Raw genomic sequence first — 27,303 nt, 5'->3', positions numbered from 1 at the left:
GTTATAATGACAAAAGGACAATAAAAACGATTATAAACATATATGCACCAAACATCAGAACTCCTAAATATATAAAGTAAACATTGACAAAATTAAAGGGAGAAATAGACAGCTCTACAATAATAGTAGGAGACATCAACACTGCAGTTTCAATAATGGATAGAACAGAAGATCAACAAAGAAATAGAAGACTTGAACAATACCGTGAACCAATTAGACCTAACAGACATCTATAGAACAGTCCACTCAACAATAGCACAATATACATTTCTCTGAAGTGCACACTGAACATTCTCCAGGACAGACCATACGCTAAGCCATATGACAATAGCTATATGGGGCTAGTGGCAACTGTATTTGAAAGCTGCTATACACAGATATTACATGCTCCCAGGTATTACATGCTCCCAGGTGATATCATCCTAAGATGAGCTGGAATTGTTTTCCTCAATGTTTTGAACCATCTAGGTGAATGTAGAAGCCTCCATCAAAGACATCTTTACACCAGCTCCTCCAGGGGTCTGCTCACAGACCCGATGGGCCATTACTCTTCCTAGATCTCATTATCACTACACACAAAGAATGGGACTGGGGAAGGTACAAGAAGGAGATAAGTATATTCTCAAAAGATGACTCATATTAGCCCGTAAGATCATTCTTACCAGCCAATAAAAGCCTTGTACATATGAAAATTTTTTATTTTTTTAAAAAACACATTTATGATACTAAAACACATTCTTCTAATTTTTCAATATCTCTTTAATACTTCATTTTAAAACATTTATTTTGTTTCCAGGTAATTCAGCCTTTAAAATCCTAATAAATCACTGCTTGAAATAAAACTTTGGTACCAAAGGCAGTCAACAATTTAGCCACAGATTTAAGAAAGTAGTTTTTTTCCCAACTTGCTCTTCTTCAGACTCTGATGAAGAAACATGCAACAAACTAAAATTTTAAACGCAATCCTTCGTTTTACATGGACATTTTTATTCTTCAAGGATTTTAATGAGCTCCATTAATACTTATACCATTTCAAAACCAGTAAGAATAATTATATCACATATACAATGGTAAAATGACACTACGTAAATAAAGCACAATTTTACTTTGACATACAAGGTATTACTTACTATACTTTTATCCTTCAGAAGTTTTTCAATTATTTCAATTAACATTTCCTTCTGCTCTGGATCAAGGCTGAAACATACAGAGAAAATAATTTACATTAAATTTTTTCTTTTAATTCCAACTTTAAATGAAGCTAATCATTTCAAGAATATTGAGAAATTTTAAAAGGTGAGAGGGAGAGCAAGAATTATGCAAAGACAGAAACAAACAGAAAACAAATTTAAAGTAAAATGGGATGGTTTTTCTCCCAAATGTGTCCTAATCTTTCTCTCTAAAGTTGTTCATACTAATTAAACCCAGATACTAATACCACTGAGAAAGTATTTAAAGAACAAGTCCACTTGAAAAAAAAGTTAGAAAACATTTAGAAAGCAATTCCAAGTAGATAAACCACAAATTCTTTTTTTAACTGGAGGAAAATATAACAGGATAGCAATCATTTTTGACTATCGATACATAATTGTCAAAAACAAATATACAGAATTTCCAAATAAGAATTTTATATCATTCTAGTTCACTGATGGATACACGCATTATAAAACTTGCCATCTAAAACCAAGAAATATAAGCAAAGGCTTACACATGTACAGAACCTGAGAAACACAGCTTAATAGTAGCTCTAAGCACTGAAATATTGATAACAATATAATTTCTTCCTAGCATGGAATTCAACTGTTGTTCATTTACTGAGAAGCTAAACAATGGGTATACAAAGATAAATAAGACAGGGGCCGGGCCAGTGGCACAGCAGTTAAGTTTGCGTACTTCACTTTGGCGGCCCAGGGTTCACAGGTTCGGATCCCGGGCACGGACTGACGCATTGCTTGTCAAGCCATGCTGTGGTGGCGTCCCATATGAAGTAGAGAAAGATGGGTACAGATGTTAGCCCAGGGCCAGTCTTCCTCAGCAAAAAGAGGAGGATTGGGCAATGGATATTAGCTCAGGGCTGGGCTTCCTCACAAAAAACAAAAAGATAAATAAGACAGCCCAGTAAATATGATCCCAAATATAATCCCTCATACAACAGAGGTATGGGGCCGGCCCCGTGGCGTAGCGGTTAAGTGCGTGCGCTCCGCTACTGGCAGCCGGGTTCGGATCCCGGGCGCACACCAATGCACCGCTTCTCCGGCCATGCGGAGGCCGCGTCCCACGTGCAGCAACTAGAAGGATGTGCAACTATGACATACAACTATCTACTGGGGCTTTGGGGGAAAAAAAGAGGAAGATTGGCAATAGATGTTAGCTCAGAGCCTGTCTTCCTCAGCAAAAAGAGGAGGATTAGCATGGATGTTAGCTCAGGGCTGATCTTCCTCACACACACACACAAAAAAACAAAAAAACAGAGGTATGTATAAGGGATTATGGGGATAACAAGGAAAGACACCAATGGAGGCAGGAGGGTTTCTTATAGGAAGTGACATCTCAAATGAATTTTAAACAACTTGACTTTAGAGCTGGAGAAAGGAGGAAATTTTCTAGGTAGAGACCAAAGTAGGAACAAGAGATGGTAACGAGATAAAAACATTTTATCTAGAGGACTAACAGGCAGAACCGAGCTACTGAACTATGAGTTCAAGGCAAGGAGAGTAAGAGTTGAGGCTGTCAAGGTAAAACGGAGCCCAGTTATGGACTTTCAAACTGTCAGAGTGAGCTTGGATCTTATTCTGCAAGTTTACAACAAGAAAAGATAATGAGTGAGAAGCATGATATAACTTTGCCTGACAATTAACCTAAGAAAACAAGTTTTTACTTTTTACAAACATTATATAAGTTTATTATTAACTATTATAATTATCTGAACATTCAAACCTTTGAATTCTTTCAAATTCCAGCTCATCTCCCTTCCCCAAGCAATCTTTCCTAAGTAATCCCATTTCATTACATCTTCATTAATCATGAAACCCTCCAGGATCATCTGAGCCCTATCCTATCAAAGGCACTGTTAGTGTGCCTCTATATATACATACATATCATATGCCAATATCTTATTCAATTATAGATTGCCTTTAACTATTTGGCATATGGGTCATTTTTTTTCCTCAAACATATGATAATCCATCTTCCACCATCTTTATACATCTTAACGCACATAAAACAATACCAGAAACACAAAATGATCTTGATAAAAGCTTGTGGAATAAATGATAACAGAATATAATACCAAATTATTACAGATGATAATTCTTTTATTTAGGCAATATGTTTTCCACAGAGATCAAGGCATAGTATTATATTTTAATAAATATCATATAAATATGGCATGGTGCTATATTTAAAAATCAGTATTTTAAAAATTATTTAATAAAATAGCTCTGGAAAAGAACTGGACAGGGAAGGGAACAGCAGGACCAAAGATGGAAGAAGAGAAAACAAAGTGAGTTAAGAGGATAACCACTTAAGATCCTACCCTACAATCAACAGAAGAAAACCTTAGTTTTCTAATAATATATGTGTATGTGTACCTGAGAGACTCCATAAATGAGAATTCAAATTCTGACTATTTTTGTTATAAAATCTACAAATTATCAGGCCCTAATAAGCTCACAACCAAAAACTTGCATAGAGTCTCTATAACCAAAACAAAATTAAAGATGTCTAAAGAATATTTGGGGGTGGGGGAAAGGACCAAAGTCACTGGGTTTACATAGTATAAGGACAGACTGGTTATAAGAGCTAATAAAATAAGCTTCCATGTGCCCTAACATTCCACATAACACTAGAGATCTTTGGTATTATTAACAAAGCACCCACCTGTACAGTTTTTGTATTGCATGGGCTGCATTCTTCCTAACATATGGTGATAAATCAGCAGCAGCTTCCTTAATAGCAAGCATCATTATAGGTACAATAATTGGTACTCTAATACTTGACAGAACTCTCAGAGCACTTGCACGGATTAGTTGATTTGGGTCCTAGAAACAGTGCAAAAATATTCATCAAGATTTCAAGCTTACAATATTTCAAAGACATTTTTACGACACAATTAATAGGTGCTTATAGAGTGGAATATAACAGTAGCAAACAAAAGCTACTTAATTTAAAATAAACAACCAGTATATGGAAATAGGTAAGGAAAAAGAATGAAATGTTCATTTCACTGAATAATGTTTTAACAAGAAAAGTAATGGTTATAATTCTAGTTGATCATTTATTACTAAACATGCTGGGTTTTCAGTTTCATAATAATAAAATGTTGCAGGTCATAAATTTTATCCTTAAAAAAGTCATGTGCCCTCTTTGCACACTTTCAACAACTAGTTGGTATGATGATGAAGAGTTCTTTGATGCATGATAATGATTATATTGAACATAAAGGAACATATAGAAACTAAAACATACAGGGCAAGGTCTAATTGGTTACAAAATTATTTTCTAAGGGTATTGAATAGGCACCATCAGAGGCCTTTTAACTCTTTCAAACCACTACTGTGTCACTTAGTGGATTATTGCTCCACTTCTTTAAGCGACAAACCTTCAGCTGTGCAGAAACCTTGTAGCTATTCGCCTGCTCACTCTATTATTTACCTTCAGAGCTCGCTGGAAAGTGCTTATGGACAGGAGTGCCAGATCCTGCTGTTCTTCAGCATATCGGACCAGGTAAACATACACTAACTTCTTGATCTGTTAAAAAAAAAAAATTCATTTAATCTGAGCCAGAGTGAAAATTAAAAATTCAATATTTTCTACACCAAGATCCATTCTAGATTTTCCTGAAGTAAATAAGTGACCCTGGTCATAGCTTAGATTGTAAAATAAAGATAATATATCATAGGGTAATGAATGACAGAAAAAGCTTGTGAAGTAAGCATTTTAATAATCCAGTCTGTAATAGCAACATCCTGTCAAGGCGTCCTTCCACTCAAAGAGAATAAAAAAATCCCTAAGCAAAACTCATAAAAAAATACTCAAATATTAACTTAATTGCAAAACATATTTTCAAAATGAGGGATGCACACAATAGAAGGAACTTGGGCCCTGTCCTCTAACTACATGGTGTGGGAGCCCACGTTTCCTCATCTGTCAAGGGGTGCTGGAGCCCCAATTCTGACTCTACAGTAATATTCACATTCCAATATACATTACAGCATATCTTCAGCTCGGTAAGAATAATGTGCAACAATAATATCAACTTAATGTAATACAAATTATAAAAGGCTGGAAGTGTGTTCTGAAAACAGTTTTTAAAGGCAATTTAATCACTAAGTTTATAACAAAATTATGAAAAACAGAAAAATTAAATGAAAATTAGAATTTGAAATTCTAGAATTAGAAATTCATCAACTGTTTCCTTCTGGTACTGCTCAGAGCCTGTGTCTTCCTTCTCAACTACCTTTGGATACCACTGCCTGATTAATTTTCCTGTATATCAGTACAGTACATAACTAAAAGTTTATGGAATGTTCAAAGAGCACAGGATATGTGAAGTAGCTGGAACTGATGCTGGAAAGGAAAAACAGTGCTAGAGGGCCATATTCTATATCATGCTAACCAACAGGGACTTCTTTAACAACCGTGCCCCAGCCTTCCCGCCCTTGGACTCCAAGTTCCCTTGATACGGCCCAGGTCTGCGTTCCCTTACCACCCTGTTTGTCCCTTCTGAACTCACTCCAATGTGTCTACATCTCTCTCAGTGTGGCACTCCAAACCACAAATGAAGTCTAAGCAGAACAAACTCGTTGAGACTTTGTTCCAGATGAGGTGCTTCCACTGATATAACGAATTCTTAGTTACGACAATACGCTTTTTCCAAATGTACCAGTACTGACTAAATCAAGCCACACTTGAGTAATTGCCCTGGATAGGTTCTTTTCTCTTGTAAAAGGGCAAGATCTTACATTTACCTATAGAAATTTTCAACAACTTAAATTCAACCCATCTCGGCACCCTCTTAAGATAATTTTGGACCTTAATTTATAATCCAACCTATTTTGCTATTCTTCACAATTTCACGAACACAAGTAAAAACTTAATGAGCATACTTTCTCCATCTTCATCATTATTTTAAAGATTTTATTTATTTTATTTTTTCCCCCCAAAGCCCCAGTGGATAGTTGTATGTCGTAGCTGCACATCCTTCTAGTTGCTGTATGTGGGACTCGGCCTCAGGATGAACGGAGAAGTGGTGCCTCGATGCGCACCCGGGATCCGAACCCGGGCCACCAGCATCGCAGCGCGCGCACTTAACCACCAAGCCACAGGGCCGGCCCTCCATCTTCATCATTATTAATAAAAATGCAAAACATACCATTTTAAGTTGATATCAATCCATTCTTCTATACTATATGGACAGGGTTATAGGTGAAAGTAACAAAAAAACTGATTTCCAATTACTCTTCAGTGCTAAATGGATCCACAAAATCTTAAAAACAAAATCTAAAATCCTTAATTCAATACTCAATACAGTCCATAATCAGTCTCAAATTTCCTTTCCAGTTAAAGAGGAACAGTCCCCAAATTTAACTTGCATTTTTTGTCTTAATCTCCACTCAGGTTATCATCCTACTTTTCCCCAAGTTCTACCAATCAAAATCTTCCACAGAAGCAAAAATGAAACAATAAAATGTCCATAAATAGATGAACAGTAAAATAAATTACAGTACATTCATATTATACTACACTATGCAGCCACTATATAAAATTAAGTAAATCTATAGTTGACATTGAAAATATGTCCCTGTAAAATTTTCAAAGGTGCAAAATAGTATGCATTTCATGATCTCACTTCTGTATTAATAAAAATAGACACCCACATATTGTATTTTATCAATCTAACATCACCATCAATTGTAAGATATACCATTATTTTATGAACCACAAAGACAGGAACAAAAAATCCTGCCAAATTATAAGTCACCATCAATTGTTAAGATAAGTTTCAATTGCAGAAACTTTAAAATAGAAAGTAAATGTCTTAGAATGGGCATAATATATTAATAATAGCAAATATCTGTATATACCACTAACTATGTGCCAAGCGCTGTTCTGAATGTTTTACTTAGATTAATTCATTTTATATTTACAACTCAATGAACAGGTATCATTATTCCTATTTTACAGATGATGAAACTGAAGCACAGAGAGGTTAAGTAATTTGACCAGGATAGCACATCTATTAAATGAAGAACCAGGATTCAAACCTGGTTTGAAATCTACATAGTAAAATGTTAACAGTGACCATCTCCAGGTGTTGGTGTTAACCAGTGACCTTCACTCTTTACATCTTTCTATATTATTTACATTTTTTACAATGAATATTAATTAATTTTGTGTTCAGATAAAACAGCAAAGATATTTTCACTTTAGGGGTGAATCTCATCTTTCCAGATGCCCCCTAACACAAAATAATAGTACTTTCTCTGATTATAAAAGCATTTTAAACTTATTCATTAGAAAAAAAATCTCAAACTGAAAATATTTTAAGTTCCCACATTCCTAGGAAGACAGCTTCTTCTGTAGCATTAGCAACATATAGCCACCAGACTGCTTTAAATCTGTTCAATAGGTCAACAAAAACTCAGCTAAATTAAATAAACAAGCTTTTGCAAGTCAACCAATTTGTCACAGCCTCTTGCTTCTAAATTTTAGCCAATCAAGAACAAACTCTCTCTAAAATCACACCTCTGAGTGCCAGTGAGAGTGCCAACAGCAGTCTCATCCAAGTGACCAGCATCTACAGATGATGTCAACCCACTTAGGCCCCTGAAAGTCCATGAACCCTTTAAATGATCACTTGGAACCAAGTGATCTTACAAAGAATACAAATGGGTTCCAAAATTATGTGATACTAGTATATAAGATGACAACCAAATGATCCAAAATATACCCAATGTTTTAGATTATATTTAAATGGAAATATAAATTTTTAAAATTATTTAATTACAGTTTAAGAAGCACTTATTGTTTGAGGTACAGATGACTCTCCCCAACCAGATTTTAAAGTTGCCAAAAAGCAATTAACACTTGCTGGTAAACTGATTTATAGCAATTTCAGACTGATTTATAGCAATTTCAATCTACCAAATCAACACACAAGATGTATTTAAGTAAGATATTTCTCAAATCCTTGTAATAAACATGAGGTTTTCAGTACAGGAACCATTCCTTATTCATCCGTATAGGCCCAGGACCTATCACGTTGCCTGGCATACAGGCAATAATTATCAGCTGAATGAAACATCACAGCCCAATGGTAGACTGAGAAAAATTAAGACATTTCCCATTAGATTGCTACATCTAGGATCTAAAAACACCAATGGTTATAATTCACCAAACAGATGTCTAGAAGGACACCAACATACTATGAGGAGATGATAGGTATTAAGATGATTGCCTGCAAAGTCTTTCACTTGTGGGATTTTTCTTTTTTTTTTTGTGAGGAAGATCAGCCCTGAGCTAACATCCGTGCCCATCTTCCTCTATTTTATATGGGATGCCGCCACAGCATGGCTTGACAAGTGGTGCGTCGGTGAGCACCAGAAGGGGATCCCAACCTGTGAACCTCCGGCAGCCGAAGCGGAGTGTGCGCACTTAATCACTGCGCCACCGGGCCAGCCCCTTTTGGGATTTTTTAAGAAATTAATCATTTAAAATATTCTTTCTCCTTACTAATTATATTCAGATCTCAGCCTACAGTTCTCTGGAAAGTTTTGAAAGAAGAATGGATTAGAGGGCACCTATCCCCTCATCCTCATGATTTATTTCTCAGCAACACCATGATTTACCAAGTAACTGTATACCCAACTTTTCAAGCTGAATTATGAACTCCAGAATATATCCAGGGGTTTATAATGGCGACACTGAAACATTCTGAACCACAGCTGAGCTAGCAGGCATTGCTATAATTACTCACTATTGGAGAAGGATTTTTGTGACTGTTATAGCAAAAAGCATAACAATATTAAATCACAGAAGGTTGCAAAACACTAAATTTGTTCTAGTTCTGTTATAAGAATCAATCAGTATTGACCACAAGAGGCCTACGCACTGACTGGCTGCAGGTGTGCACAGAAAGCCTACTTTCTCTGAAACCATTCTGTGACTAGAAATGGGAGTACTTAAAGCTCCGTGACTACACCATCCTCTGATCAGTTACTTTCATTCAATGTTACAACACTCCTTGCTGTAAAGCTAATCATAGCAGAGCCCCAGTAGGCTGGAAGAACACAGGCAGATCTGTTTAATAAGTTTATCAATACTAGTACATCAAACTTCATGAGTTATTGACTAAACCTTTGATTATTTTTGTACTATAACCACTGATTGCTCACCAGGTCACTTTTGGTATCATTTGACATTGAATGGCAGATGACATACAGCTCAACTGTGTGTCTTGTAACAACAGCATGTACTTGTGAAAACGAAATTTTGCACTTCATAATGCAAATGAAACATCAATCAATTCTCTGAACATAAATTTTAAGAAGCTTATGTCAGTCTTCCCATAACATTAGAGGATAAAGCATGTTTCAAAAAACTAACAAGGTATTTCAAGAACAAAAGAAACCCAAAACAAATAGACCCATAATTATGTTTCTAGTGACATTTTTTGTTGCAGAACATTAGGCAGCATACCAGAATACGATTGTAAAGGAAAAAAGATGAACAAATAGAAAAGTTCTACTATTGTTACTATCTGAACAGTAAGACTAGAAGTCCACAGGGAACTAGTTAATTTACTACCAATTTCTAAGGACTCAGGTCATTTCTACTCATATCTAAAACATAAAAAATATATACCAATGCCAGATACCTCCCCAAGAATAGTTAATTCGTGACGTTGATGATAACGGTCAAAGATACTAAGGTAGAAAGAAGAGGAAGGAATCATCAGACAGGAAGGATGGCTCTAAAAGGGGAATGGTCTAAGACAGGTTTGGAGGCCAAGCTACCTGGCTTTGGATTCTGACTCTGCCATATACAAGCTGTGTGACCTTGGTCAGATAATTCAACCTCTCTGCTACCTCATCCTCACATATAAAATACGGAACATGACAGAACCAACCTCAGAGGGTATTTGTGAGGATAAAATGAGATGATATATCTAAGGCACTAACAATCTAGCAAGACAGCATTTTTTAAATGTTAGCAACCATTGTTGCTACTGAGAAACTCTATTCCTAAATTTTATTTATTTATTTATTTTCCCCCAAAGCCCCAGTAGATAGCTGTATGTCATAGCTGCACATCCTTCTAGTTGCTGTATGTGGGACCGGCCTCAGCATGGCCGGAGAAGCGGTGCGTCAGTGCGCACCTGGGATGTGAACCCGGGCCGCCAGGAGCAGAGCGCACACACTTAACGGCTAAGCCATGGGGCTGGCCCTGAGAAACTCTATTCCTGATAACACTAAGACACACTTTACCTACATGTCACAATTTCTCTAAGTCAGATCCTGATTTTTTTTTCCAGATATTTGGACTTTCTTATATCAAAGGCCATAAAACTAAGTATACAACAAATTAGAAGCTCAGATAGCATGGCTGTAACACATCAAAGACAGAGTCTGTTTCACTCTTGAAATTCTCAATTCAGAATTATACATGGTAACAAGCACATCAACAGTGCTTAACAAGTATCTACTAAATTAATTATGAGTAAAATTGGCAAATAATATAAAATTACATATTCAGTGTAGATTTCTCCTATTAATGGGAATCTTGGAAAGAAACTATGGTTTATGAAGCTTTTTAAGACTAATATTAAATAAATTTAATCTAGTCAATCTTAAATTAACAACAAGTGTACAAGAGTTTTGATTTTAATTTACCCAAGTTAGTGAAACTGACTTTATGAGGGCTATTCATTTTGGTAGCAAAATTCACCTATCTGAAATATTTAATATACTTACTATCTAATAGAGAAAATGAAGTGTACTTAAAAATGTATCTAAAAAGTAGATTTAAACTACGTATCTTTAAATCCTATAACATCACTTATTCTAATAATGGGAAAATAATAGGAATGGGAAAATAATTCTTTTTATATATGGAAATGTGTACTCTAGAAATTGTATAATATATACTTCACCTTTACTTTTCTAGATTTTAAATATGTAAATATAAGATTATTTAAACTACTAATTTACCTTACATGAGATAAGACTATTTAAACTGCTTATTTACTTTATATTAGAGACATAATAACCACCAGCCACTGCCACAGTGTTAAAATAACAGCTACGGGTCTACTTTACATCAACTTCCGTGTTTGTATTATACAGACGGAGTGTGACCTGGCTGACCTTATCATTCTGCTTAAACAAAAAATTCTACTGTCATTCTCAGGACATGGTTATTTTATTTACCCTATTTTTTCTTGTACCTACACAATCTTTTTATTAGAAAATGCCTTGTTTTTAAAACTAAAAACACTTAAGCACTGACTATAAAATTGCTAATGCTATGTGGCTCACTCAGTATATTCTGGCTATAAAGCACTATAAGTCACTGCTGCAGAACTCTGATGTAGAGGCTGGAAAAGAGGAAGGGAATTTTCAAGTATGTCAGCAGTTATAAAGTAAAAATTCTGTGTGGAAGGTAGGGAAAACTGAGACTAATGTTTTTATTTGATCAATAACATTCCATATCCATTAAGCCTTTAAAAACAGTTACAGATTTTGATATAAAGCTATAATTTTAAAATAATAATAACTGAGAGATCTGATTTACTCTCCTATCTTAACCAAAGAGAAAACTAGGGGGCAAAATGCAACAATACTTTTCATATGTTAGAACACAGGCAGCACAATACTGTGAACCCCAAGAGAGGAAAAAGAATCAAGGTGAGCCCTACAACTGAGGGTGTGTCTACCCAGGCAAGGGAGGCAATTCAAACAGAATCCAGAAGACTCACTGTGCTGAGGAGACAGAGGTCAAAGTTCACAGAGGCCAAGGTTGCTAGAATTTGCAGAACAGAATAACAAAGAGGAGGGAACTTCACAGAGACAGAGACAGGGAGAGAGAGCACACACTCTGCAGAGGGGGGCCATCAAGTCTCAGGCTAAGTACTTACATGCAGATGAATGAGATGAAACTACCTGAGGCCAGACAATGAAAAAAAAAAACAGTGGAAAGAAGAGGCAGAACAGATCTCAAAGATCACAAAAAGCTAGGACTAGTTCATGTTCCCACCAGCCAGAGAAAATATCTCACAAACGCATGGATCATTGAGTAGAATCCTATGAAGGGAATCACCTTAGGAGTGGGATTAAATTAATTTAAACTAAAAGTGTTTCTATATCCCCCTAAATAAAGCTTAAAAGCTGCTTTGAAACAATCAAATAATTCCATGTAACTTAAAGAAATTCAATTCAATTTAAAAAAATATAACAAAATCCAGTAACCAACAACATAAATTGCACAATGTTCGACATCTAATTAAAATTTACCAGGGATATTAAAAAAAAATCAGGAAAATATGACTCATAACCATGAGAAAAATCAATCTATAGAAAAAGACTCAAAATGACAGAAATGACAGAACTAGAAGGATGTGACAACAGTTATTACAAATATGCTCCTTACGTCCAGGACAAAAATACGACTATGTTAAGGAGAGAAGTGCAAGATATAAAAATGACCTAATGAAACATCTAGAGATGAAAAATATAATAGCTGATAAGATAAATACACTAGAAGGGATTAACGACAGTTAGACACTACAAAAGGAAAGATCAGTTAACTTGAGTACGTAGCAGTAGAAACTATCAAAATGAAGCACAGAGAGGAAAGACTGGGAAAAAAGTGAACACGGTATCAGTGACCTGTAGAACAATATCAATTAATCTATTGTATGTGTACTAGAAGTGCCAGGAGAGAGGAGATAGAAAATATATTTTTGAAAAAGTGATAGGAGAAATTTTCCCAAATTTTAAGAAAACTATAAACCCACAAACGTAAGAAGTTCAACAAACCCCAAGCAGAATAAACATGAAGAAAAATAAGTCAAAACATATCACAATCAAATTTAAAACCACTGCTAAAGAGAAAATCTTAAAACCAACCAGAGGAAATAAAGACACTTTATACAGAGAGAAATGAAGATAAGAATGACAGATTTGTCATAAGAAACCATGCAGGCCAGAAAACAAGAAAATATTTTTTAAACACTGAATGAAAAAGACTGTAAACCTAGTACTGTAAATTTAACCAGGCAAAAATGTTTTCAAATTGTAGGCAACATAAACACTTTTTAAAACAAAAGCTGAGGGAATTCATTACCAGCAAAATGAGAAATGTTCAAGAAAGTCCTCTAGTCATAAGGAAAAAGATACCACATATGAAATTTGGACTTAAAGGAATGAAGAAGGCCAGAAATGGTAAACAGGACAGAACATATAAAAGACTTTCGTGGGGGGCAGCTCACTTTTAAATCTCTTTAATAGATAAGTGGACTTATGGTAATTTTGGAATAAAATCCTACCAGAACAGTCTCCCAGAGAAAATGTAAAAACCTGGACATATTACAAAAAGCACTGAAGGCCCTGGTGATGAATCAGCAGCAGACAGACCCTGGTTAGGAGTATATGCCCAAAGATGATAAAAAAGAGAGCTGTGTGAAGTAAATTCCCCATTTCCATGGCTTTCTGCTGAGGCTAAGTAAATGCTGGATGAAGGGCAAGGGAAGGCACTGATGGACAAACCAGTCTCTCCGGGGGAAGGAAACAAAACTGAGCCCAGGAAAACCATGGCCACTGAAGAAATGAGGGGAATCCCAGAAGGGAGAGAGCTGGAGATGGGCTTCTCAAATATCTCAACCAACATCTCTGACTCCTGAACCACGCAAACATAGAAGAGACTCAAAGCATCTTAGCAAAAGACAAAAATTATGAAATGAGACTGAAGCTGCTGCCTAAGACACAGAATTTGCAATTTGAACCCAGTCAAGATAACTGCCTTAGAAAACACCATCTGTGGAGTAAAAATAAAAGAATATAGAATCTCCATGACTTAATATAATGTCAAGAATGCAACTCAAAATTACCCAACGTATGAAAAACTAAGAAAATAGAACATATACACACAGAAAAGAAAATCAACTGAATCCAAGCCTGAGATAAACAAGGTATTGGAACTAGCAGAGAAGGATTTTAGAGCTGATATTACACTTATTCTTAATTAAGTATAGGAAAATGTGCTCTCAATTAATAAAGAATATAGGAAATGTCAGCAAAGAAATACAAAAAAATACAAATTGAAATTCTAAAATGAAAAAATACAATTTCTAAAATAAAACATTCACTAAATGTACTTAACGATCAAATGGAAATAACGGAAGAATGAGTAAGTGAACTTGAAAATAGATGAATAAAAATTATCCAATGTGAAGAACACAACAAAAGATATAAAAAACAAAAAAGCTTCATACACTGTTAGATAATATCAAACAACACAACATACGGAATTCCAATATCAGAAGGAGAAGAGAATGGAGCAAAATATTATTTGAAGAAATAATGGCCAAAAATTCCCTAATTTTGATCAAAAACAAAAATTTACAGAAGTAAGATACTCAACAAACACCAAGCCAAAGGAACACAAAGAAGCTCAAACCAAGGCAACTGAAAGCCAAAGATAAAGAGTAAAATATGAGGGCTGGCCCAGTGGCACAAGCAGTTAACTGCTCACGCTCCACTTCGGTGGCTCGGGGTTCGCAGGTCCGGATCCCGGGCGCGCACCGACACACTCTTTGTCAAGCCATGCTGAGGTGGCGTCCCATATAAAGTAGAGGAAGATGGGCATGGAAGTTAGCTCAGGGCCAGTCTTCCTCAGCAAAAAAAAAGAGGAGGATTGGCATCAGATGTTAGCTCAAAGCTGATCTTCCTCACAAAAAAAAAACCAAAGAGTAAAATAGGAAAGTATCGAGAGAAAAAACATAAATTACATAAGGGGTATCAATGATCCAATTAACACAGACATAACATAGGAAATTATGGAGGGCAGAAGAGTCTTTAAAGCATTACTTTAAAGTGCTGAAAGGAAAAAACTATTAATCCAGAATTCTATGACCAATGAAACAATCCTTTAGGAATGGAGGTAAAATGGACGCACTCTCAGATAAATGATAAGTATGAGAATTTACCCCCAGCAGACCTGCACTACAGAAAAAGCCAATGGCAGGAGGATAATCATACTGACAGAAATCTGTATCGTCAGAATACAAAGAGAACCCTGGAAACAGTAAATATCTGAATAAATAAAAACACTGTTTTCTCTCATAATTTCCTCATAAATCACAAATATTTAAAAAGCAAAAATTACATTGTCTTATGATGTTTTTAACCTGACACATATAACGACTAAAACATAAAAGACAGGAGGAATATGAATGTATATAGTTGCAAAACTTATATATTTTATGTGAAGAGGTACAATATTAAATATAACTGGACTGTAAAAAGTTAAGAATGTATACAGACAACACTAAAAAAAATGCAGAGAGAGAAGACAAAAACTATCAATACCAGGAATAAAAGAGGAAACATCACTGCAGAAGCTCCAGACAATAAAAAGATACTAAGAGCACATTAACAACTTTAGGCCAATCAACTGACAACCTAGATGAAATGAATAATTTTTCTTGAATGACAAATTACCAACACAGATCCAAGAAGAAATAGAAAATCTAAAAAGCCCTGTGCTGGGAGTCCACAAAGACGATCTTCAGGCTTGATGACTGGCTAGAAGGACTCACACCACTAAATATCAGGGAAATGCAATTAAAGGCATAATGAAATACCATTACATGTCCACCAAAATGGCTAAAGTTAAAGAGTCTAACAAGATCAAGTGTTGGAAAGGATGTGAACCAACTGGAACTCCCAGAAATTGCTGGTGGGAATACAAATACTCTGAAAAACCATATGGCATTATTTTCTAAAAATTAAACATATACTTCCCAGATGATGTAACAAATCTATTCCTAGATATTAACCCTCCCAAAAATAAAATATATGCCCACACATAGCACTGTATTCAATCCAAGTGTATTTCAATTGGCAAATTAAAAAACTGTGAAATGTCCAGATTATAGCAAAAAAGGAACAAAATGTGAATGCACAAAATAGCATAAATAAATCCCAATTTCCTAAGTAAAAGAAGCCAAACATAAGAGACGCCATACTATATGACTCAATTTATAAGAAATGACAAAACTATAGTGACACAAAACAAATCAGTAGTTGCATGGAGACATCATATACAAAAATTAACTGAAAATGAATCATAGCCCTATATACAAAAGCTAAAACTATAAGACTCTTAAGAAAAAGACAAGTATAAATCCTCGTGACCTTGGATTAAGCATCAGTTTCTTAGATATAACATCAAAAGCATAAGCAAAGAAAAAACAGATAAACTGGAATTCATCAAAATTAAAAACATTTGTGCTTCAAAGTACACTATCAAGCAAATGAAAAGAGGGGGCCAGCCCGGTGGCGTAGCAGTTAAGTGCACGCGCTCCACTACAGCGGCCTGGGGTTCAGATACGGGGCGCACACCAACGCACTGCTTGTCAAGCCATGCTATGGCGGCGTCCCATATAAAGTGGAGGAAGAAGGGCATGCATGTTAGCCCAGGGCCAGCCTTCCTCAGCAAAAAGAGGAGGATTGACATGGATGTTACCTCAGGGCTGATCTTCATCACAAAAAAAATAAAAAGAAAAGAAAATGAAAAGATAACCCACAGGATGGCAGAAAATATTTGCAAATCATACATCAGATAAATACATATCAAGTATTCAGGACATATAAAGAACTCATAATAAAAAGACAAACAACCCAACTATAAAACGGGAACAAGATCTGAATAGACATTTTTTCCCAAGAAGATGTAGAAAAGGCTAATAGATGCTCAACAATTTTTTATTAGGGAAATGTAAATCAAAATTTCAAAAGTGGTAATGAGATACCACTTCATACCCTCAAGGATGGCTGTAATCTAAAAGACAGACAATTTTTTTTAAAAAAAAGAAAAATAACAAATGTTGGTGAGGATGTGGAGAAATCGGAACTTGCATACACTGCTGGGAATTGTTAAATGGTGCAGCTGCTGTGGAAAACAGTTTGACAGTTCCTCAAAAAGTGAAACATAGAGTTACCACATAACGGGCAATATCACTCCAAGGTATATACTTGAGAGAAATAAACACATACGTCCACATGAACACTTGTCTGAAATGTTTACAGCAGCTTTATTCATGATGGCCAAAAAGCAGAAACAATTGAAATGCCATCAATTGATGAACGATTAAATAAAATGCAGTATATCCATACAATGGAACATTATTCAGCTATAAAGAGGAATGAAGAACTGATACATGCTACAACATGAATGAACCCTGAAAACATCATGCTAAGTGAAAGAAGTCAGACACAGGCACATATTCTATGATTCCATTTATATGAAATGCCCAGAGGAGGCAAATCCATAGAGACAGGGAGTAGATTAATGGTTGCTGAGGATTGGGGGAATGGGGAGTGACTGCTAATGGACACAGGGTTTCTTTTTCAGGTGATAAAAACAGGAATTAGATGGTGGTGATGGTTGCACAATTCTGTGAATACACTACAAATCACTGAACTGTACAGTTTAAAAGTGGGAAGTTTATGGCATATTAATCATATTTCAATACTCTTTTAAAAAGATGAATGACTCTTTAAATCAAAAATAATAACTGCGTATTTAGGGTGTTTTAGCATATTTAGAAGTAAAATGTACGATAACATTGGAAAAAATGGGAGGGGGCAAATGGAGATACACTGTCGTAACGTTTTCAAAGTATATGTGAACTCGTATAATGTTATTTGAATGTAGAGAAAGCACCTACCAAATAAAAAAACAAAACAAAGAGATAAAGCTTTACGAATAATATTAATAATACTTGATTATAAATGAAAAAAACTTTCCCATATACTTAATTTCTACCTCTTACAATCCATTTTCCTCCACCTAAAACATCTGCCTGATGTCACCAGATCCTTGAAAATATTCTTCAATGGTGCCTGATCTTTCTCTCAAACCTCCCAGACTCAAAAAGAGAGTTAGGAGAGTGACGGTCAGCAACATGGCGAAGTGAGCTGTTCCCTCTCCGCCTTCGAACTACAACTAAAAGGACATTCATCGATCAGCAGAGGATACCCACACAGCACACCAGGACACCTGAGAGACCAGAGCAGCTGTATATCTGAAGGTGGATGGACTACCCATCCCCCGCAGGAGGTGGTGGAGATAGGTGAGCTCCCTCTGGACCCCAGGCAGCCCAGCGCACGTGTGCGACTACTTTCCCAGCTGGAGCGATCGTAGCACCACTGTGGCCCCAAGGGTGGGAGCGTGCATCAGCGCAACTGGGGAAACAGGTGACGGCGGCCTGAGCCCCCTGTGTGATCACTTACCCATCTAGTAGGGGAACCCTCAGGGCCACGTAGCCCACAGAGAGCGGCACAGGCTTGGACCCAGTGGGGAAGCCCCACCTGCCAAACAAAGGCCGGTGCTACCTAGGAACAGAGGGCAGCTAAGCTGTCGCTCAGACAAACAAGCTCCCAGCTGCCATGAACACCCATAGTACCACTGAGGCCCCAAAGGGTTCAGGAAGCGTGTCTCAACAGGACTGTGAGAGCAGGCGGAAGGGGCCCTGAGCCCCCATGTGATCACTTTCTTGTCTGGTAGGAGAATCCACAATCCCACCTGGTCCCAGGGAGTGGCTTTGGCTCTGTCCCAGAGGGGAAGTCCTGCCCACCAAGCACAACAGCTGGTGCGAAATAGGAGCAGATGGAGGCTGAGATCCCAGTCCAGGTGAACAAGCTCCTGGCTGCCATGAACACCCATAGTACCACCGTGGCCCAGAAGCAGCGAGCACAACCCCCAGGGTCTGTGCGAGGAGGCGGCAGTAGCCCTGAGCCCCTCACGTGACTACTTTCCCCTTCACTGAGAGGCCCCACGGGAGTGACCCAGGCTTGGACAGGCACAGCTGACAAGGATTGCGGCAGTGGGCTCAGATTACACAGCTCCTGCCCCCACCAAGTGGCAGCAGGTGGAACCTGCATCCAGAAACTATCACTATGAGCCAGCATAAATCCACTCCATCAAACGGTATAAAGAAATTTATTAATACTCCAGACCAGAAGGAAAAAGAAAAACACCCAGAGACCAATCCTGAGGGCATGGAAATCTACAATCTAAACGACAAATAATTTAAGACAGCCATCACAAGAAAACTCAACGAGCTACAAGAAAATTCTGAAAGACAGTTCAATGAAATCAGGAACCAAAATTACTGAACAGAGGGAATTCTTTACAAAAGAGATCAAACTATAAAGAAAAACGAAACAGAACTGTTAAAGATGAAAAGCACAATGGATGAGATAAAGAAAAGTCTGGAGTCCTTAAACAACAGGGCTGATAATATGGAGGATAGAATTAGCAATCTGGAGGATAGGAACACAGAAATGCTTCAGATGGAGGAGGAGAGAGAATGTAGACTAAAAAGAAATGAAGAAATTCTCCGAGAAATACCTGACTTGATTAAGAAACCCAACATAAGGATTATAGGTATTCCAGGAGAAGTCAAGATGGTGGTGTAAGCAGACTCTGAACTCACCTCCTCCCACAGACACAGCCAAGTTACAACTACTCGTGGAAAAATTACACCTGAGACAGAACTGAAAACTGGATAAGAGGAAATCCTGCAACAAGGGACAATCCTAACTGAGGTGGAAGAGGCAGAAACTCCCTTCTGGAGAGGAAAAAATGCTGCCTTCACGAGCCACAGCGCCTCACGGCCGCCCGGGAACAGCCCAAAGGTATACAGCCCTCATGGAGGAGCGGGGCCCCGAGCCGGGGAGGGCCCCGCTGTGGGCATTTTGTGGACCCAGCACACTTGAAACGAGTGGCATAATATCTGCCTTTGCCTGCTACTAAAACATTAGGGAGTACACCCAGAAAAGCTGGTTCACAAAGAAATTGAAACCGGCTCTTAAAGGGCCCACGCGCAAGCTCATCCATTTCAGAAAGCAACCTAAAATCACCAGACAGAAAGGTGCACAGTGCTTTGGTGAAAAGAGACTCACCTAACAGGCCCTGAGTGCATCTCGGTGAGAGGTGAGACCTCTCCAGGGACTGGGACATTGGCGGCGGCCATTGTTGTGGCCTGGTGTGGGCGTGCTGACACAGATGCCATTGGAGTACTCCCTGGGGCCTGCTACCACAGGTCTGCCCCACCCACTAGAGCATCAATTTAATCCAGCTCAGCCAGGGCAGGCAGCCCACCCTAGAGACTGGCCCCACCCAACAAGAAGCCCTCAGGCATCTTGTGGGCCTGCATAGATTGGTGACTGGATTCTCTGCAGCCTGGCAACTGAGCTGGCTTCAGTGGGGCAGGGCATGCACAAGGAGTGGGTGGAAAGTGTGGGGCGGTGGTGGAGTCTGTGGGGCTCCCGACGTAGAGAGACTGGGTCCACTTCAGGAGGTGGGGGAGCCAACACGGGGCAGGACTGTGTTGACTGTGTGTGTGGACCTGTGGGCAGCAGGGCTTGTCAGCTGCAGAAGACTTGTACTTCTCAAAGACCCACATAGGGGGTTTGCCCCAGCTTCCAAAGCCTGAAACAATTGGGTGCTCCCGTGCCTGAGGCCAGCCCCACTCAGCTGCAATCCTCAGAGAGCTCACAAGAGACCTAAAGGCTGGAGGCTGATGGCAATTGTAAGCCCCTGAGCCTAACAACCCGCCATGCTGGGGGCCTACTCATTTAAAAGAAATACTGCAACACAAATGTGGTATTAGAACTTGCAGCCAACTGTGCTGGGGATCCCCACACCTGATAAAGAGACTGAAGGGCCCACAACAACTACAAGCAGCTGAGCATTACAACAGCTGGCCAGGAGCATAACTCGGCCTTCCTGGGCACCTACAGGGAGAGCAAACAGGCCATAACAGAAGGACACATGTAGCCCACATAGGGGTCAACACTGGAACACTGAGAACTGAAGGAAGCACACTGCAGGCCACCTAAGGCATCACTTACATAAGGTCACCTATCCAAGAGCAGGAGACATAGCTGACCTACCTAATACGTAGACACAAGCACAGGGAAAGAGGCAAAATGAGGAGGCAAAGGAATACATTCCAAGTAAGGGAACAGGACAAAACCCCAGCAAAGGAACTAAGTGAAACAGAAATGCGCAACCTACCTGACAGAGAGTTCAAACAAAGAGTGTAAGGATGCTCACTGATCTGGGGAGAAGAATAGATGAACTCAGTGAGAATGTCAACAAAGAAACGGAAGATATAAAAAAGAACCAATCAGAAATGAAGAATACAATACTGGAAATGAAAAATTCACTAGAGGGATTCAAAAGCAGAGTAGAGGATACAGAAGAACAGATCTGCGAGCTGGACGAAAGACTAGAAGAAATTACCCAAGCTGAACAGGTAAAAGAGAAAAGAATTAAAAAGAGTGAGGACAGTCTAAGGGACCTCTGGGACAACATCAAGCGCACTAACATCTGTGTTATAGGTGTCCCGGAAGGAGAAGAGTGAGACAAAGGGGCAGAGAATCTGTTTCAAGAAATAACAGATGAAAATTTCCCTACCTAAGGAAGGAAACAGACATCCAAATACAGGAAGCACAGAGAACCCCAAACAAGATAAACCCAAAGAGGCCCACACCAAGACACATCATAATCAAAATGTCCAGAATTAAAGATAAAGAGAGAATCCTAAAAGCCGCAAGAGAAAGTCAAGTTACATACAAAGGAAACCCCATAAGGCTATCAACTGACTTCACAGCAGAAACCTCACAGGCTAGAAGAGAGCGGCACGATATATGTAAAGTGCTAAAAGGAAAAAACTTACAGCCAAAAACACTCTACCCAGCAAGGTTATCATTCAAAATGGAAGGAGAGATCAAAAATTTCCCAGAAAAGCAAAAATTAAAGGAGTTTGTCACCAAGAAACCAGTGCTACAAGAAATGTTAAAGGGACTGATTTAAGGGGAAAAGAGAAGACCATGAATAGGAAAAATTATCTATTTCCATGATAAGAGGGTAATGGATACAGACGCAGAAAAAGAGGTTAGACATGATATCAAAAACATAAAAGGAGGGAGGAGGGGAGTTAAAGAGTAGAGCTTTCAGACAGAGGTCAAACTAAAAAGACAATCAATTCTGTATAGAAGAAGAAAGGAACAGAGAAGGACTACTAAAACACTGAGAAAAAAACAGTTAAAAAATGGCAGTAAGGACATACTTATCAATAGCTACTTTAAACGTCAATGGACTAAATGCTCCAATTAAAAGGCATAGGGTGGCTGATTGGATAAAACAACAAGACCCATATATATGCTGCATATAAGAGACACACTTCCGACCTAAAGACACTCACAAACTGAAAGTGAAGAGATGGAAAAAGATACTCCACGCAAATGGCAATGAAAAGAAAGCTGGGGTAGCAGTACTCATATCAGACAAAATAGACTTTAAAACAAAAACTGTAAAAAGAGACAAAGAAGGGCATTAGATAATGATCAAGGGAACAATCCAACAAGAGGATATAACACTTGTAAATATCTACGCACCCAATGTAGGTGCACCTAAATATATAAAGCAATTATTAACAGACATAAAAACAGAAATAGACAGTAACTTTAACACTCCACTTACACCAACCGATAGATCATCCAAACAGAAGATCAATAAGGAAACACTGGCCTTGAATGACACACTAGAACAGATGGACCTAGTAGATATATACAGAGCATTCCATCCAAAAACTGAAGAATACACGTTCTTTTCAAATGCATGTGGAACATTCTCCAGGATTGATCACATATTAGACCACAAAACAAGTCTCCATAAATTTAAGAAGACTGAAATAATACAAAGCATCTTTTCCGACCACAACGGTATGAAACTAGAAAACAACTATAGGAAGAAAATCAGAAAAGCAACAAATATGTGGAGATTAAACGAAATGCTACTGAACAACGACTGGGTCAACGAAGAAATCAAAGAAGAAATCAAAAAATACCTGGAGACAAATGAAAATGAAAATACGACACGCCAGAATTTATGGGATACAGCAAAAGCGGTTCTAAGAGGGAAGTTTATAGCGATACAGGCCTATCTCAACAAACAAGAAAAATCTCAAATAAACAATCTAACAATGCACCTAAAGGAACTGGAAAAAGAAGAACAAACAAAGCCCAAAATCAGTAGAAGAAGAGAAATAAGAAAAAACAGAGCGGAAATAAATGAAATAGAGACCAAAAAACAATAGAAAAATTAATAAAACCAAGAGCTGGTTCTTTGAAAAGATCAACAAAATTGACAAACCTTTAGCTAGACTCACCAAGAAAAAAAAAGAGAAAGCACAAATAAGTAAAATCAGAAATGAAAGAGGAGAAATTACAACAGACACCTCAGAAATACAAAAGATTATAAGAGAATACTATGAAAAGCTATATGCCAACCAATTCGACAATCTGGAAGAAATGGATAAATTCTTAGACTCATACAACCTTCCAAAACTGGATCAAGAAGAAGTAGAGAATTTGAATAGACCAATCACCAGTAAGGAGATTGAAACAGTAATCACAAACCTCCCCAAAAATAAAAGTCCAGGACCAGACGGTTTCCCTGGTGAATTCTACGAAACATTCAAAGAAGACTTAATACCTATCCTTCTCAAACTCTTCCAAAAAATTGAGGAGGGGGGGAAGCTCCCTAACTCATTCTATGAAGCCGACATCACCCTGATACCAAAACCAGACAAGGACAACACAAAAAGAGAAAATTACAGGCCAATATCACTGATGAACATCGATGCAAAAATCCTCAACAAAATACTAGCAAATCACATACAACAATATGTTAAAAAGATTATACACCACGATCAAGTGGGATTTATTCCAGGTATGCAGGGATGGTTCAACATTCGCAAATCAATGAACGTGATACACCACATTAATAAAATGAAGAATAAAAATCACATGATCATCTCAATAGATGCAGAGAAAGCATTTGACAAGATACAGCATCCATTTATGATAAAAACTCTGAATAAAATGGGTATAGAAGGAAAGTACCTCAACCTAATAAAGGCCATATATGACAAACCAAGAACTAATGTCATCCTCAATGGTGAAAAACTGAAAGCTATCCCTCTAAGAACAGGAACCAGACAAGGATGCCCACTCTCACCACTCCTATTTAACATAGTACTAGAAGTCCTAGCCAGAGCAATCAGGCAAGAAAAAGAAATAAAAGGGGATCCAAATTGGAAAGGAAGAAGTGAAACTCTCACTATTTGCAGATGACATGATTTTATGTATAGAAAACCCTAAAGAATCCACCAGAAAACTTTTAGAAGTAATAAACGAATATGGTAAAGTTGCAGGATACAAAATCAACATACAAAAATCAGTTGCATTTCTGTACACTAACAACGAAGTAGCAGAAAGAGAAATTAAGAATACCATCCCGTTTACAATTGCAACAAGAAGAATAAAATACCTAGGAATAAACTTAACCAAAGAGGTGAAAGAGCTGTACATGGAAAACTATAAAACATTGCTGAAAGAAACTAAAGAAGACACAAAGAAATGGAAAGATATTCCGTGCTCTTGGATTGGAAGAAGTAACATAGTTAAGATGTCCATACTTCATAAAGCAATCTATAGATTCAATGCAATCCCTATCAAAGTTCCAACAACATTTTTCACAGAAATAGAACAAAGAATCCTAAAATTTATATGGAACAACAAAAGCCCCCGAATAGCTAAAGGAATCCTGAGAAAAAAGGACAAAGCTGGAGGTATCACACCCCCTGATTTCAAAATATACTTACAAAGCTATAGTAACCAAAACAGCATGGTACTGGCACAAAAACAGACACACAGATCAATGGAATGGAATCGAATGCCCAGAAATAAACCCACACATCTATGGACAGCTAATCTTTGACAAAGGAGCCAAGAACATACAATGGAGAAAAGAAAGTATCTTCAAGAAATGGTGTTGGGAAAACTGGATAGCCACATGCAAAAAAATGAAAGTAGACCCTTACCTTACACCATACACTTAAATTAACTCCAAATGGATTAAAGACTTGAATGTAAGACCTGAAACTATGAAACTTCTAGAAGAAAACATAGGCAGTATGCTCTTCGACATCGGTCTTAGCAACATATTTTCAAGCACCATTTCTGACCGGGCAAGAGAAACAACTGAAAAAATAAACAAATGGGACTACATCAAACTAAAAAGCTTCTGCACAGCAAAGGAAACCATCAACAAAACGAAAGGCAACCTAGCAATTGGGAGAAGATATTTGCAAACCATACATCTGATAAGGGCTTAATCTCCAAAATATATAAAGAACTCATGCATCTCAACAACAAAAAACTACCAACCCAATTAAAAAATGGGCAAAAGACCTGAACGGACATTTCTCCAAAGAAGATATACAGATGGCCAACAGACACATGAAAAGATGTTCAAAATCATTAACTATCAGGGAAATGCAAATCAAAACTACAATGAGATATCACCTCACGCCCGTCAGCATGGCTATAATTAACAAGACAGGAAACAACATGTGTTGGAGAGGATGTGGAGAGAAGGGAACTCTCATACACTGCTGGTGGGAGTGCAAACTGGTGCAGCCACTATGGAAAACAGTATGGAGATTCCTCAAAAAATCACGGATAGAACTACCATATGATTCAGCTATTCCACTGCTGGGTATTTATCCAAAGAACTTGAAAACACCAATGCGTAAAGATACATGCACCCCTGTGTTCATTGCAGCGTTATTCATAATAGCCAAGACTTGGAAGCAACCTAAGTGTCCATCAAGGGACGAATGGATAAAGATGTGGTATATATACACAATGGAGTACTACTCAGCCATAAGAAACGATGAAATCCAGCCATTTGTGACAACATGGATGGACACTGAGGGTATTATGCAAAGTGAAATAAGTCAGAGGGAGGAGGTCAAATATCGTATGATTTCCTTCATTAAGTAGTAGATAATAACAACAATAAACAAACACATAGAGACAGAGATGGATTGGTGGTTACCAGAGGGGAAGGGGGGAGGGAGGAGGGTGAAAGGGATAATTTGGCACATGTGTGTGGTGATGGGTTGTAATTAGTATTTGGGTGGTGAACATGATGTAATCTATGCAGAAATAGAAGTATAATGATGTACACCTGAAATTTTTACAATGTTATAAACCAATGTTACTGCAATAAACAAAAAATAAAAAAAAAAAAAAAAAGGATTACAGGTATTCCAGAGGGAGAAGAGAGGGGAAAAGTAGCAGAGCACTTGTTCAAAGAAATAATAACTGAGAACCTCCCAAACCTGGAGAGAGAGCTGGAATTACCTATAAAAGAAGCCAACAGGACACCTAATTCCAGTAATGTAAAAAGACCTTATCCAAGCCATATATTAGTAAAGCTGGCAAAAGTCAACGATAAAGAAAAAATGATAAGGGCAGCAAGGCAGAAGAGAATAACCTATAAAGGAAGGCCTATCAGGCTTTCAGAGGATTTTTCAGCAGAAACCTTACAGGCTAGGAGAGAGTGTAATGATATATTCAAAACTTTGAAAGACAAAAACTTTCACGCAAGAATACTATATCCAGCGAAAATATCCTTCAGATATGATGGAGAAATAAAATCTTTCCCAGAAAAACAAAAGCTGAGGGAGTTCATTGCCACAAGACTCCCCTCCACACAAGATTTGATCAAGAAAGCCCTCATACCTGAAACAAAAAAATAAAGGGTTTACAAAGCCATTAGCAAGCAGATAAATAGACAGACAAAATCAAAAATTACAACTCTCTATCAGAAAACATTAGCAGACACTTAATTATAACTCTAAAGATAAAGGAAAAGAAAACATCAAAAATACATATCATCACTTCATTTTAGCCACAAATTCACAACATGTAACGGAATAAGTTGTGACAACAACAATTTAGAAGAGGAAGAGGAAAGGGATGAAACCTTCTTAGACTAAGGGAACAAGAGGCTATCAGGGAATGGACTATCTCATCTACAAGATCTTTTATACAAACTGCACAGCAACCACGAAACCAAAAACCAGAACAAAGACACAAATGATAAATAAAGAGAAAACCATCATAGAGAGCCACCAAACTGAATTAGCAGTCCAAA

At 37.6% G+C, this 27,303-nt stretch overlaps 1 protein-coding gene across 2 annotated transcripts in view; it reads right to left on the bottom strand.

Moving 5' to 3' along the window:
* The window catches only part of AP3B1 (adaptor related protein complex 3 subunit beta 1), a 254,487-nt gene that overhangs the window by 179,372 nt on the left and 47,812 nt on the right, over positions 1–27,303 (bottom strand). For both annotated transcript variants that reach the window (XM_004420431.3, XM_087430137.1), the window contains exons 4-6: positions 4,654–4,749; positions 3,880–4,040; positions 1,131–1,197 (exon numbers count right to left, since the gene is read on the bottom strand). In XM_004420431.3, coding sequence (XP_004420488.1) covers positions 1,131–1,197; positions 3,880–4,040; positions 4,654–4,749 — 324 coding nt within the window. The remainder of the gene's footprint in view (positions 1–1,130; positions 1,198–3,879; positions 4,041–4,653; positions 4,750–27,303) is intronic.

Source organism: Ceratotherium simum, chromosome 4, assembly GCF_057802395.1.
Source record: "Ceratotherium simum simum isolate JZ-2026a chromosome 4, ASM5780239v1, whole genome shotgun sequence".
Lineage (NCBI taxonomy): Eukaryota > Metazoa > Chordata > Mammalia > Perissodactyla > Rhinocerotidae > Ceratotherium > Ceratotherium simum.
This window is presented reverse-complemented; position numbering and strand designations above follow the sequence as displayed.